The sequence below is a fragment of the Salvelinus alpinus genome, chromosome 30 (assembly GCF_045679555.1).
Source record: "Salvelinus alpinus chromosome 30, SLU_Salpinus.1, whole genome shotgun sequence".
NCBI lineage: Eukaryota > Metazoa > Chordata > Actinopteri > Salmoniformes > Salmonidae > Salvelinus > Salvelinus alpinus.
This window is the reverse complement of record NC_092115.1, coordinates 21,485,611-21,499,047: the sequence shown is the minus strand read 5'-3', so window position 1 is coordinate 21,499,047 and position 13,437 is coordinate 21,485,611. Positions and strand designations below refer to the sequence as shown.

Genomic DNA, 13,437 nt, shown 5'->3' with positions numbered 1-13,437 from the left:
AAACAGGCCATTTTACTCAGTGTTACTTTCCCTTAGTCTAAGAATTTAGCCTCCTGGACTCTACAAATAAAATGCTGTGTTTAGGTCTGTGTGATGAGGTTGGATAAATAAATACTTGTTCTGTTTAGCAGGAACGTAGCAAATGGTTTGGGTGGAAATATATAATTATTACAGTAGCTTCCAAATAAACATATGCCAGTCTCATCTCATTGATTTATGAAGAGATGCACACTTCAGAATCATTCGATCTAGCCATAGACTTGAATAAAGATGGCCAAACAACTTCACACTTTTGCCTGAAATGGTGGACAGAAAATGTGTTACAGATTTGAGATTGAGCCATAAATTCCTAATGAAACACATTTCAGGGGTGTATGCAGTGACTGACAGCTGGACAGAGTTGGCACGACACAGGCCTCTGCCATAGGAGACACACACATACCGGTCTCTGCCATAAGGACCAGGTGTGTGTGTGTTCCTGCCAGGTGTGGTGGGCAAGAGGGCTTGTTGCTAAGCAGCCACTCTGTCTGTGTAGTGTGCACTGTGTCAAAAGCAATGTTGAAGATAGAAGGGCCCAGTCCATATGGCACATCAGCACTGTGTTGGGATGTCTCCACTGTCCTGGACTCCTGGCCTGGAACCAAGCCAGTGTACTGAAAGGCCCAGGCCAGAAATTGTGGGTGCATCACAAACGGCACTCTATTCGCTGTATTATAGTGGACTGGTCAAAATGAGTGCACTATATAAGGAGTGCTGTAGGGTGCCATTTGAAAAGCAGCCTGTAACTCCCAACCTGGTTGATTCCTGTTAATAAGATCCCCACTGACCACATCCAGGTGTCTATCATTCCATTTAGTAGGAGGACTACGTAAACGTAGCTCTGTTAATATCATCCACCAGGTTCTGGAAGACATTTCTCCTTCCATTCCTTGTTTGCTTTGGTTGAGTACCGTAGTTGCAGATTAACATTAATTTATGAGACTTGGCCTGGCTTGTTATGTTTCGAGTGCAGACTAAACCTTATTTGGATGATAGATTTACTTGGTTGGTTTGCTTGGTAACTTCGACTCACTGGCCTCTTCACAAAACCCAAGCTGTAACACAATCAATCTGGAATTAGACTCTATAAGAAATTGAGCAGATTTTTCCTAATCAGGCTAATGTGTCTTCAAAGATCCTGTGTACCATGTGAAGTACAGCGATGGTTAAGCCATTTACTGGTAAGTGTAATACGTGCTCATACTGTGGTGGGAAGTTGATTGGCTTATTGACATGGAAGGGATTTAGAGTGTTCTGAAACAGAATCCTCTGAGCATTCTGGAATCCTCTGTTTGCGTTCTGCCTTGCTTCCATTACCGTACACAGCTCAGACAGTCAGACAGAGGGATTAGGCTGGGCAGACATTCTACTGAGACATTCTGAATGTGGTGCCGTCTGGGAGAGAAGCGGTCCGATCCCCATCCTCTACACTCAGATTGAGTTGGTCTCATTAGGCCGGAAGGATTCTGCAGGTTCAACACTGCGTCTTGTCTCAACATTCCATACTAGTCGTTCAGAATCCTTCCCATGTTCCATTTTCCTCTTGGAATGCCTGTTTTGGTTTTCTATGGCCATTTGGACTATATGTTTTGTTGCTGTGTACGTCCTAATGTAGCTGTGATATGAGGGCAAGTTAAAATATAGACCGTCTCACACTGTTTCACACACTTCCATCAGGTCCGGAGGGTCTGGGTTTCAGCATCACATCGCGTGACGTCCCCATCGGCGGCTCGGCGCCCATCTACGTGAAGAACATCCTGCCCCGAGGAGCTGCCATCCAGGACGGACACCTTAAGGCTGGAGACAGGCTGCTGGAGGTGAGACCCGAGATGAAGGGAGTAGCACTCACTGCCTGATCACCCTTCCTAGATCTCTGTTTGCATTGGTTTATGTTGTGTTGGCATCATACAGTGTTACGTCTGCCACATAGACATGTTTAGGCTGTAAGGATCATATTAGTGTTCTCAGTGGGGTTTAGCGGTCTCAAAATGAATGTGAATCTGTATGTTACTAATTGCTGTTTGTCTTCCAGGTGAACGGAGTGGACCTGGTTGGGTTGACCCAGGAGGAGGTGGTCTGTCTGCTGAGGGCCACGCCCATGGGAGGGGCTGTGAGGCTTGTGGTGTTACGACTGGAGGAGACCTTCCTGCCCAGAGAAGTGGTATGTCTCTCTGCTCCCATATCACAGCAAACTCTACTTCCCTCCTCTCTAGGACCCTTAGAAAGTAGAGTCCCCATTTGTCATATGTCCCCTACTCTCAGGAAAGTCTGTGTGTGTTAGTATGTATGTATGTATGTTGTTAGGTCCTGTGGTTGTATGTGTTAGTGTGTTGTTTGTGTGTCTTATACCCTGTTACAGATCTAGTTCATCTCCCAGTTCTCCAGCAAGTCTTGTTCTCCTAACACATGACCGTTCAGCGCGCTGATTGATTGTGCTGCTCCGGCACCGCACTACTCTTTATCCTGGGGTTGCGTCCCAAATGACACCATATTCCCTACATAGTGCACTACTTTTGACCAGAGCCCAAAAATCTTGGTCAAAAGTAGTGCGCTATAGGGAACAAGGTGCCAGTAGGCTGCCATTCGGGACGAAACCCCGGATCCAGTTATTCTCAGTGGGAACCTGTAGCGCTCAGCTCCCTCAGAACAGATTAGAAAGGTGGATGGATGGATGAGGTAACAGTCAGGCCAGGGACAGACTGAGAAATACACGTTGTGTGGATTATCAATCAGATTGAGCAAGCAGCACCAACACACTCCAAACCAGTAGACCTGGGAGTAATGTTTCAGTGACATGAAATACCTCCCAAATGACCCCCTATGCTGCACTACTTTAGACCAGAGCCCAATGACACAGCCATGGTATTGTCTAGAGGGTGACTACACTGTTTCAGATTGACTCATGTAAACATTAACAGTCAAATGTAATGTACATATCATATACATGTATTGTGTGTACATAGACATTCAAGGGGTTTAATTTGTTTTAATTAAAAGGTTTTATACATACAAATGTTTCTTAAATAATACAACACATCTGGACTTTTATTAGTGTCTGAAGAGTGGGGCGGCAGTGTAGCCCAGTGGTTAGAGCATTGGACTAGTAACCGAAAGGTTGCAAGATCGAATCCCCGAGCTGACAAGGTACAAATCTGTCGTTCTGCCCCTGAACAAGGCAGTTAACCCACTGTTCCTAGGCCGTCATTGAAAATAAGAATTTGTTCTTAACTGACTTGCCTAGTTAAATAAAGGTTAAAAAATAAAAAGAGCGTTAATGCTGGAGTTATTTGTGAGGTCGAAGTCAGTTTATACGTCTCAAATGGCACCGTATGCCCTACATAGTGCACTACTTTTAACCAGAGGCACTATAAAGAGAATAGGTTATCTCCCAACTCAACCGCCAGTGTCCTTAAACACCTGTCGAGTACTGAGCTTAGTTATTCCCCCTGTTGTCATAATAATGGGAAGTGGTTTTCTCCTCTCCATTAGTGGAGCCCAGCCTTCACCACCACCACCACCCAACAGCAGGTTCAATCAACCTCACCACCCTCTGTCGATGAGTTATTACAACTGAAGACTCGCACACCATATTGGCTGGCTGTCACTCTGGGTCTATGGCTGTTCATCAGAGCCTTATCGGGATCAATACTCATCCTCTGAATAGACCAGGACCTTTCTTTTACTCAGTATTTATCCAAATGCCTCCCTATGTAGTGCACTACTTTTGACCTGGGCCCATAGGGCTCTGGTCAAAAGTAGTGCACTATATAGGGAATAGGGTGCCCTTTTGGGACGCAGACTCAATCTATTCATCTGTCTGCTGCCGTCTCATCTGACACATGAAAGGAGAGAACCTCTTCTACCCCCAGGGTTAGGGTTAGTTAAATTACACATGGGAGAGAGAACCTCTTCTACCCCTAGGGTTAGTTAAATTACACAGGGGAGAGAGAACCTCTTCTACCCGCAGGGTTAGGGTTAGTTAAATTACACAGGGGAGAGAACCTCTTCTACCCCCCGGGTTAGGGTTAGTTAAATTACACAGGGGAGAGAGAACCTCTTCTACCCCCAGGGTTAGGGTTAGTTAAATTACACAGGGGAGAGAGAACCTCTTCTACCCCCAGGGTTAGGGTTAGTTAAATTACACAGGGGAGAGAGAACCTCTTCTACCCCCAGGGTTAGGGTTAGTTAAATTACACAGGGGATAGAGAACCTCTTCTACCCCCAGGGTTAGGGTTAGTTAAATTACACAGGGGAGAGAGAACCTCTTCTACCCCCAGGGTGAACATGGGCCTGGTTCTTCTTACTCTGTAGTTGTGGGTTAGAGCGCTGGAGCAGGTCATTCCTCGCCCTAGGCAATGATTACTGATATAATGATATCTATAGAGGGCCTGTAATGGTGCGTGTAAAAGTGCAGTTTGGTAAAGAAATGCTTTCTCTATTGGTATGTGAAACACTGGTTACTGCTACCACTGTACAGTCCAGATTAATGCATGTTACTGTAGATACATGGATCATTATTAGACATTTTAGTGGTATTCAAATGAGCCTGGAGGTCCAGAACACTGCTGGTTTTCTCTTCTACCTGATGTTTATTTGCACCCACCTGGTGTCCCAGGTCTAAATCAGTCGTTGATAAGAGAGGAAGAATGAAACTCAGCAGTGGAACTGGCTTCAAGGTCCAGATAGGAATTTGCCTGATGTACTCTGTAGATGCTCCTCCCTCAGTTAGTTAAATTTGATGTACAGTGTTGCTGCAAACATCTGTCATTGACTACAGTTCTTCTATCCCTTGTCTCCCCTAGAATGCAGAACCCCAGATGCAAAGCCCCAGAGATTTGGTAAGTCATCTAAACTCTACATATACCTGTCGCCTACACTACACAGTGGAGGCTGGTGAGGGTAGGACGGCTCATAATAATGGCTGGAATGGAATGGCATCAAACATTTTATTCTGTTCCAGCCATTACAATGAACCAATCCTCTGATTTAAAGTGCTACCACTGTCCCTGGCCCACCCACCCCTGGCTGCTGCTGCTCAACACCCTGCCTGGGTCCTGCAGCATGTTATGAGCTAGCCTGCAACACTGCCAATTAGGGCTGCATGATTATCCACATTGTTATTGAAATTGGGATGCACAATATCCATATCGGAAGAGGCTGTGATATTTTGAAACGCCACTGTAACGTACTTTTTCCATTTTTCCCCCCCAATTTCGATTTATTACTCGAGTTGACAGAGTTCTCTACTCCGTCTTTCCTCTTTAGGCAGCTTCACAATCCCACCGCCCCCTGTCACTCAAGCAGGCAGTTCCTCATGCTCCAGATTCACTCAGCCTGTCACTCAGCCTGTTGCTTCCAGAGGAAGTTTGGAACTCGGTAGCGAGTGTTGCAACCGAGGACAGACGATTTTTACGTGCTTCAGCGGTCTCGTTCTGTGTGCTTGTGTGGCCTACCACTTTTTGACTGAGCCATTGTTTCTCCTAGACGTTTCCACTTCACAATAACAGCACTTACATTTGACCGAGACAGCTCTAGCAGGGTAGAAATTTGACTTACTTGTTGGAAAGGTGGCATCCTATGACGGTGGTGCAACATTGAAAGTCACTGAGCTCTTCAGTAAGGCCATTGTACAGACAATATTTGTTTATGGAGATTGCATGACTGTGTGCTCTATTTTATACACCTGTCAGCAACGGTGTGGCTGAAGTAGCCGAATCCGTGTGTGTGTAAACACACACACACACACACACACACACACACACACACACACACACACACACACACACACACACACACACACACACACACACACACACACCTACTAGCGTACCATAGATTCTAGTCATTGCGCTAATGCTAGTTAGCATCTTCCTTCAAAATGAACACAGAGACAAACATTTTCTTATCCCCAGACTATACATGTCACTTCTTGTCCAGTTCAGATTGTCCTCTGCTTTGCTGTTAGTGATGTGGTAGGTAGTTTCAGGTTTGTAAATATTGAGTCAACCATCGTCAACATTTTATTATTGATGATGGTATGCAATGCAGCCCACAGACAAATGCAATTAACTTTATTGCACAATGTCCATAAATTCTGCATGTCCAATTGTGCGCTGATTAGAAATAAATGTAATTCATTCAAGAGTTCAGTAGGGTTCTATAGAGGGAGATGTATTTTCACTACTTAAATAATTGGCTCAGTGAATGAAATGATTCAGTGGCATTAACAACCTGGCCAACTCATAATTTTACCAATCTGGGCGGTAAAGTCGTTAAAGCGTTCAATAATTAAGCAGTGTATTTCAGATGGAATCAATGCATTAGAATATACTTTGTTTTGAAATAAAGGCGATCCATGATTAACTATACTGTATTAGTCAGCCATTCGGAAGCATTATTTATCAGATAAATTTGGTGCTTCTGTGACCATTTCAGTTCGCTCCTCAATTCATACGCCTTGGTTGGAGAGCGAGGTAGCAGTCTAGAGTGGTAGTTCCCTGTGCTCCTGTGATACCTGACAGCTGCCTGCATTCATGGTTCTTATCGCAAGCGTGGTCTGTGGCCAAATGGAGAACAGTCTTGGTTATGATCCCAGCTGGCATATCGAACCAATCTTGCCTGATTATCTGACTGATAATCTAAGAATAGGTTTAGTTCAGGGTGGTCCTTCTCCAGTAAACCTGTCATACCAGGACCAGGAGATGTGTAATGGTGGTTGTTAGAATTGTCTTATGTGGAAATGGCCCGGTAGTGTGATTTTCCTCAATAACATTTTACTGGAAGTTATCGTGGTGCCTAGATGAGACACAATCCAGAGTGGGTGGCACCTTGGATCTCAAAGCAATCTCTCTCCTGTGGGATTTTACAAGCCCTCGTCAATGAATCCCCTTCTCTCCTTCCTGGCATGTTCCTACCACAATGTGAACCTACACGTTATACACCTTGGACTCATAGCAAGCTCTCTTTCGCTCTCTTTCTCGCTCGTTCTCTCTTATCTTTCTCAGTTTCTCTTTCTCTCTACTTCCTGAAATATTACCTCCATCTATCTCTCTCTCTCTCCCCTTCCCGATATATTGCATTACCATCTCATTCTCTTTTTCTCCCTTTCTCTCTATCTATTTCTCTTTTTCCTGCTCTTTCTCCTTCCGACATACTGTGTTATCTCCATCTCATTTTCTCTCTCGCTTTTTCTCCTTTTTTCCTTTCTCCTCCCCAACATTCTCTCCATCTATTTCTTTCTTTTGATCTCTCTCTCTCCTTCCCAACATATTCTCTCCATCTTGCTTTCTATATATTTGTCTTTCTATCTCTCCTTTCCAACATATTCTCTTCATCTCTTTCTATTTTTATTTCTCCTTCCTGACATACGTATTACCTCCATTTCATTCTTTCTCTCAATCTCTCCTCTTTCTATCTTTTCACTCTTTCTCTCTCCTTCCCAACATTCACTCCATCTCTCTTTCTCGACTCTTTCTATATTTCTCTCTCTCCTTCCCGACAGAGTTAACTCCATCTCATTCTCTCTTTCCATTTCTATTTCTCTCTCCTTCCTGACATATTACCTCCATCTCATTCTCTTTTTCTTTCTTTCTCTCTCCTTCCCAACACGTTCCCTTCATCTCTTTCTCTCGTGTATGAATTTACAAGCCTTGCCAATGAATCCTTTTCTCTCCTTCCCAGCATATTCCCTCCATAATGGGCTCAATTATAAACAGCAGATGTTATCTATTGTTAGAGGCTTTGTTCCACATGACTCTCAACAACACATGAACTTGACTGTTCTGTTGTGGTGCCAGGCAGACAGCAAGCAGCATTAAGGCTCTTATACCAATACAGCCAGAATATCTTTGTGCGTCTCAAATGGCACCATGGTCTCTATATAAAGCACTACTTTTGGTCAGAAGCAGTGCACTCAGGGCTCTTAATTAGAACATTTCATTGGTAGCACTGGTGCATTACATAGGGAACAGGTCAAACACTCAGACAATAGGAAACACCACATAGACCCTCCACAACAAGTGAATCAGAACTTTGCCAATGTTAATCATTAATCATCGTGTAATTGTTGGTAGTAATAGGTTATTTATCTTTGAGGCAGGAGGGGTGTTAGCCTGAGGACACAATGGGGACAGTTGCCACACATGGAATGTGTTGCAAATGGCACCCTATTTCCTATATAGTGCACTACTTTTGGTGCCTGGTCAAAAGCACTATATAGAGAATATGCTGGCATTTGGTACTGTGCCTTGGTTTACAGTGACTTGATGCTGCTGCACTTCTAACATGTTTGGCGCTGTTGCTTGAGGGGCGTTGGCAGTACCATGGCATATTGGGCCTGTGGTGATCTCTGGGAGGTGTGTGTGTATGGGGGGTAACTGTAACCGTGGGTCTGCCTGTTCCCTTCCTCCAGCGTCGCTCGGTGAGGGAGGCCGTGTCAGCCATGGAGCCCCACTGGCTGACTGAGGTAACCGCCCCCAACAGTGTCTGTGTCCCAAATGGAACCCTATTCCCTTTAAAGTCCATTACTTTTGACCAGGGCATAGGGCTCTGGTCTAAAATAGTGCACTATAAAGGGAATAGTGTGCCATTTGGGGGACAGTCTGGGTCAATCTGGTACCATGAAGCAATCAAGTAACACTGTTTGGACTGTTGTGCAGACTGAGTGAAGGTCGATTGAGCTGTTCATTGGGAATGCCTAAGTAACAGTAAAGTGAGTAGCTATGTGACCCTGAGTACAGATTACAGGTCATATTACCGTCTGTCACTCTGTACTGATCATTGATGAAGTTACTGCCTTTCACCTACCATCGCAGAGCAACACAACGTAATTATTTAATATACAGTGGGGAGAACAAGTATTTGATACACTGACGATTTTGCAGGTTTTCCTACTTACAAAGCATGTAGAGGTCTGTAATTTTTATCATAGGTACACTTCAACTGTGAGAGAAGGAATCTAAAACAAAAATCCAGAAAATCACATTGTATGATTTTTAAGTAATTAATTTGCATTTTATTGCATGACATAAGTATTTGATACATCAGAAAAGCAGAACTGAATATTTGGTACAGAAACCTTAGTTTGCAATTACAGAGATCATACGTTTCCTGTAGTTCTTGACCAGGTTTGCACACACTGCAGCAGGGATTTTGGCCCACTCCTCCATACAGACCTTCTCCAGATCCTTCAGGTTTCGGGGCTGTCGCTGGGCAATACGGACTTTCGGCTCCCTCCAAAGATTTTCTATTGGGTTCAGGTCTGGAGACTGGTTAGGCCACTCCAGGACCTTGAGATGCTTCTTACGGAGCCACTCCTTAGTTGCCCTGGCTGTGTGTTTCGGGTCGTTGTCATGCTGGAAGACCCAGCCACGACCCATCTTCAATGCTCTTACTGAGGGAAGGAGGTTGTTGGTCAAGATCTCGCGATACATGGCCCCATCCATCCTCCCCTCAATACGGTGCAGTCGTCCTGTCCCCTTTGCAGAAAAGCATCCCCAAAGAATGATGTTTCCACCTCCATGCTTCACGGTTGGGATGGTGTTCTTGGGGTTGTACTCATCCTTCTATTCCTCCAAACACGGCGAGTGGAGTTTAGAGCAAAAAGCTCTATTTTTGTCTCATCAGACCACATGACCTTCTCCCATTCCTCCTCTGGATCATCCAGATGGTCATTGGCAAACTTCAGACGGGCCTGGACATGCGCTGGCTTGAGCAGGGGGACCTTGCGTGCGCTGCAGGATTTTAATCCATGACGGCGTAGTGTGTTACTAATGGTTTTCTTTGAGACTGTGGTCCCAGCTCTCTTCAGGTCATTGACTAGGTCCTGCCGTGTAGTTCTGGGCTGATCCCTCACATTCCTCATGATCATTGATGCCCCACGAGGTGAGATCTTGCATGGAGCCCCAGACCGAGGGTGATTGACCGTCATCTTGAACTTCTTCCATTTTCTAATAATTGTGCCAACAGTTGTTGCCTTCTCACCAAGCTGCTTGCCTATTGTCCTGTAGCCCATCCCAGCCTTGTACAGGTCTACAATTTATCCCTGATGTCCTTACACAGCTCTCTGGTCTTGGCCATTGTGGAGAGGTTGGAGTCTGTTCGATTGAGTGTGTGGACAGGTGTCTTTTATACAGGTAACGAGTTCAAACAGGTGCAGTTAATACAGGTAATGAGTGGAGAACAGGAGGGCTTCTTAAAGAAAAACTAACAGGTCTGTGAGAGCCGGAATTCTTACTTGTTGGTAGGTGATCAAATACTTATGTCATGCAATAAAATGCAAATTAATTACTTAAAAATCATACAATGTGATTTTCTGGATTTTTGTTTTAGATTCCGTCTCTCACAGTTGAAGTGTACCTATGATAAAAATGACAGACCTCTACATGCTTTGTAAGTAGGAAAACCTGCAAAATCGGCAGTGTATCAAATACTTGTTCTCCCCACTGTACATAAACTCAAAAAAAGAAACTGACCTTTTTCAGGACCCTGTCTTTCAAAGATTATTCGTAAAAATCCAAATAACTTCACAGATCTTCATTGTAAAGGGTTTAAACACTGTTTCCCATGCTTGTTCAATGAACCATAAACAATTAATGAACATGCACCTGTGGAACGGTCGTTAAGACACTAACCGCTTACAGACGGTAGGCAATTAAGGTCACAGTTATGAAAACTTAGGACACTAAAGAGGCCTTTCTACTGACTCTGGAAAAACACCAAAAGAAAGATGCCCAGGGTCCCTGCTCATCTGCGTGAACGTGCCTTAGGCATGCTGCACGGAGGCATGAGGACTGCAGATGTGGCCAGGGCAATAAATTGCAATGTCCGTACTGAGACGCCTAAGACGGCGCTACAGGGAGACAGGACGGACAGCTGATAGTCCTTGCAGTGGCAGACCACGTGTAACAACACCTGCACAGGATCGGTACATCCGAACATCACACCTGCGGGTCAGGTACAGGATGGCAACAACAACTTTCCGAGTTACACCAGGAACACACGCTCAGACTGTCCGCAATAGGCTGAATCCATGTAGCAGGTCCTCACCAGACATCACCGGCAACAACGTCGCCTATGGGCACAAACCCACCGTTGCTTGACCAAACAGGACTGGTGAAAAGTGCTCTTCACTGACGAGTCACCATTGTCTCACCAGATGGTCGGATTCACGTTTATCGTCGAAGGAATGAGCGTTACATCGAGACCTGTACTCAGGAGCGGGATCGATTTGGAGGTGGAGGGTCCGTAATGGTCTTGGGCGGTTGCAGGCAATCTCAACGCTGTGCGTTACAGGAAAGACATCCTCCTCCCTCATGTGGTACCCTTCCTGCAGGCTCATCCTGACACGATCCTCCAGCATGACAATGCCACCAGCCATACTGCTCTTTCTGTGTGTGATTTCCTGCAAGACAGGAATGTCAGTGTTCTGCAATGGCCAGCGTAGAGCCCGGATCTCAATCCCATTGAGCACGTCTGGGACCTGTTGGCTCGGAGGGTGAGGGCTAGGGCCATTTCCCCCCAGAAATGTCCGGGAACTTGCAGGTACCTTTGGTGGAAGAGTGGGGAAACATCTCGCAGCAAGAACTGGCAAATCTGGTGCAGTACATGAGGAGGAGATGCACTGCAGTACTTAATGCAGCTGGTGTCCACACCAGATACTGACTGTTACTTTTGATTTTGACCCCCCCCCTTTGTTCAGGGACACATTATTCCATTTCTGTTAGACGCATGTCTGTGGAACTTGTTCAGTTTATGTCTCAGTTGTTGAATCTTATGTTCATACGTTAAGTTTGCTGAAAATAAATGCAGTTGACAGTGAGAGGACGTTTCTTTTTTTGCTGAGTTTATATACTGTATATGCCATTAAGCAAATGCTTTTATCCAAAGTGATTTAGTCATGCATGCATACATTTTTGCATTGGATGGCCCCAGCAGAAATCAAACCCACCATCCTTGGCGTTCCAAGCACCATGCTCTACCAACTGAGCCACACAGGGCCACTGATCTCATACATTACAGTAGTGCAAATCCACCGCTTATTATATCCATAATGGTTGATATTGTCACAAACTTCGTTACAAAAAATTACAACAAGTTGAAATTGAAAAACCATCAATGGCAGTTACCATGTAATGGCAAGCCACATTGATCTATGATCACACAGACACATTCCCTCTCCCTCGACTCAGTAAGCCATCTCTGATAAAGCATTAACAATAGAATGCAGTTCAGTGCAATTAATTACTGTTGAGGCTCTTTCTGTCTTTCCCCCTCTCACTCACTCACACACAGTACTATTTGTTCCGTAGTGCAGATGCGGCTGCATTCATGTCTCTCGTGTGTGAATGTATGCACTTCAGAGGGCCCAGTGAATGTAGAACATAACAAGCCCTTGCCTTAAAGGGATGTTTCAAGATGACACCTGTTCCTACACATAAAGCACACAGTGACTGCATCAGCTGCTAGTACAGGGGGGGATGGCAGTACGGGGGGGTATGGATGGCTGTGGAGTTTCATTCTAATCTCAACTAATTATAATCTAGTGGACCAACTTCTTAGGCCATCTGTTGTGTGTAATGCACCATCTGAGAGGTGGTGTGTGTGTTTAGGAGGATTTGGTAGGGAAAGTTGCTATTTGTGAATATGCCTTGAAGATGGAGATATTAAAAGACACGTTACTTGCATGTTAGCATCACATAATTCATTATGAGAGGTGATCCTTGTCTTTGCTCACAGTTCCACTGTGTTTAATCACTCACTGGCTTGCTCCATGTGTGAGGGAGTGTGTGCAGTTTGCAGTTTGTACTCCATGCTGTGAGTTTCTCTTAGTGAGCACGCATGCAGACACACGCCTCCATGTCAGTCTGCCTGGACTGCTGTCTGTCTTATCCTAGGTGTTTGATATTCATGCTCTATCAGTGTGCAGTCTCAGGCAGAGAATGAGAGAGCTGCTTTAAAAAGGGCAGCCAACAGTGCTCTCCACGCATGGGCTCGCTCCAGCAATTACATCCTCCAGTGCCTTCTCTCCTCGCTGCGCTTTTAATTTGTTTCAAGTGACTTTACAATGTCATCAAATAGACAGGTTTGTGGGAAAGTTGAGAGCGCCTCTCTAATAGCTTCAGGTGATGCTGTTCAGAGCGACCAGGGGTGAGGCCAGGGGTGTAGCGGTTGAGATTAGCGGGGGGGTGGCCTTTTATTCTCCCCCTGCTTAAGGTTGATTCACCCTGTGGAATACAAAGCAGCATGCAGTCTTGGAGGGGGGAGGAAGAGGAGGGGAGGAGAGGCAGTTCTGCTGTTGTTCAACCTGAATTCATTCTCACTCCTCCTCATCTTTCTCTTCTCTCTTGCTCTTTCCTCGCCCGCTCTCTCCCTCTCTCCACAAAGTAATCCGATCTCTCT

At 45.1% G+C, this 13,437-nt stretch overlaps 1 protein-coding gene across 7 annotated transcripts in view; it reads left to right on the top strand.

The window, feature by feature from the left end:
* The window catches only part of LOC139559760 (partitioning defective 3 homolog), a 231,359-nt gene that overhangs the window by 128,836 nt on the left and 89,086 nt on the right, over positions 1–13,437 (top strand). For 4 of the 7 annotated variants that reach the window (XM_071376099.1, XM_071376095.1, XM_071376094.1 and 1 more), the window contains 4 exons: positions 1,717–1,856; positions 2,072–2,200; positions 4,842–4,877; positions 8,450–8,503. In XM_071376099.1, coding sequence (XP_071232200.1) covers positions 1,717–1,856; positions 2,072–2,200; positions 4,842–4,877; positions 8,450–8,503 — 359 coding nt within the window. The remainder of the gene's footprint in view (positions 1–1,716; positions 1,857–2,071; positions 2,201–4,841; positions 4,878–8,449; positions 8,504–13,437) is intronic. The other 3 variants (XM_071376098.1, XM_071376100.1, XM_071376097.1) reach the window with 1 other exon arrangement.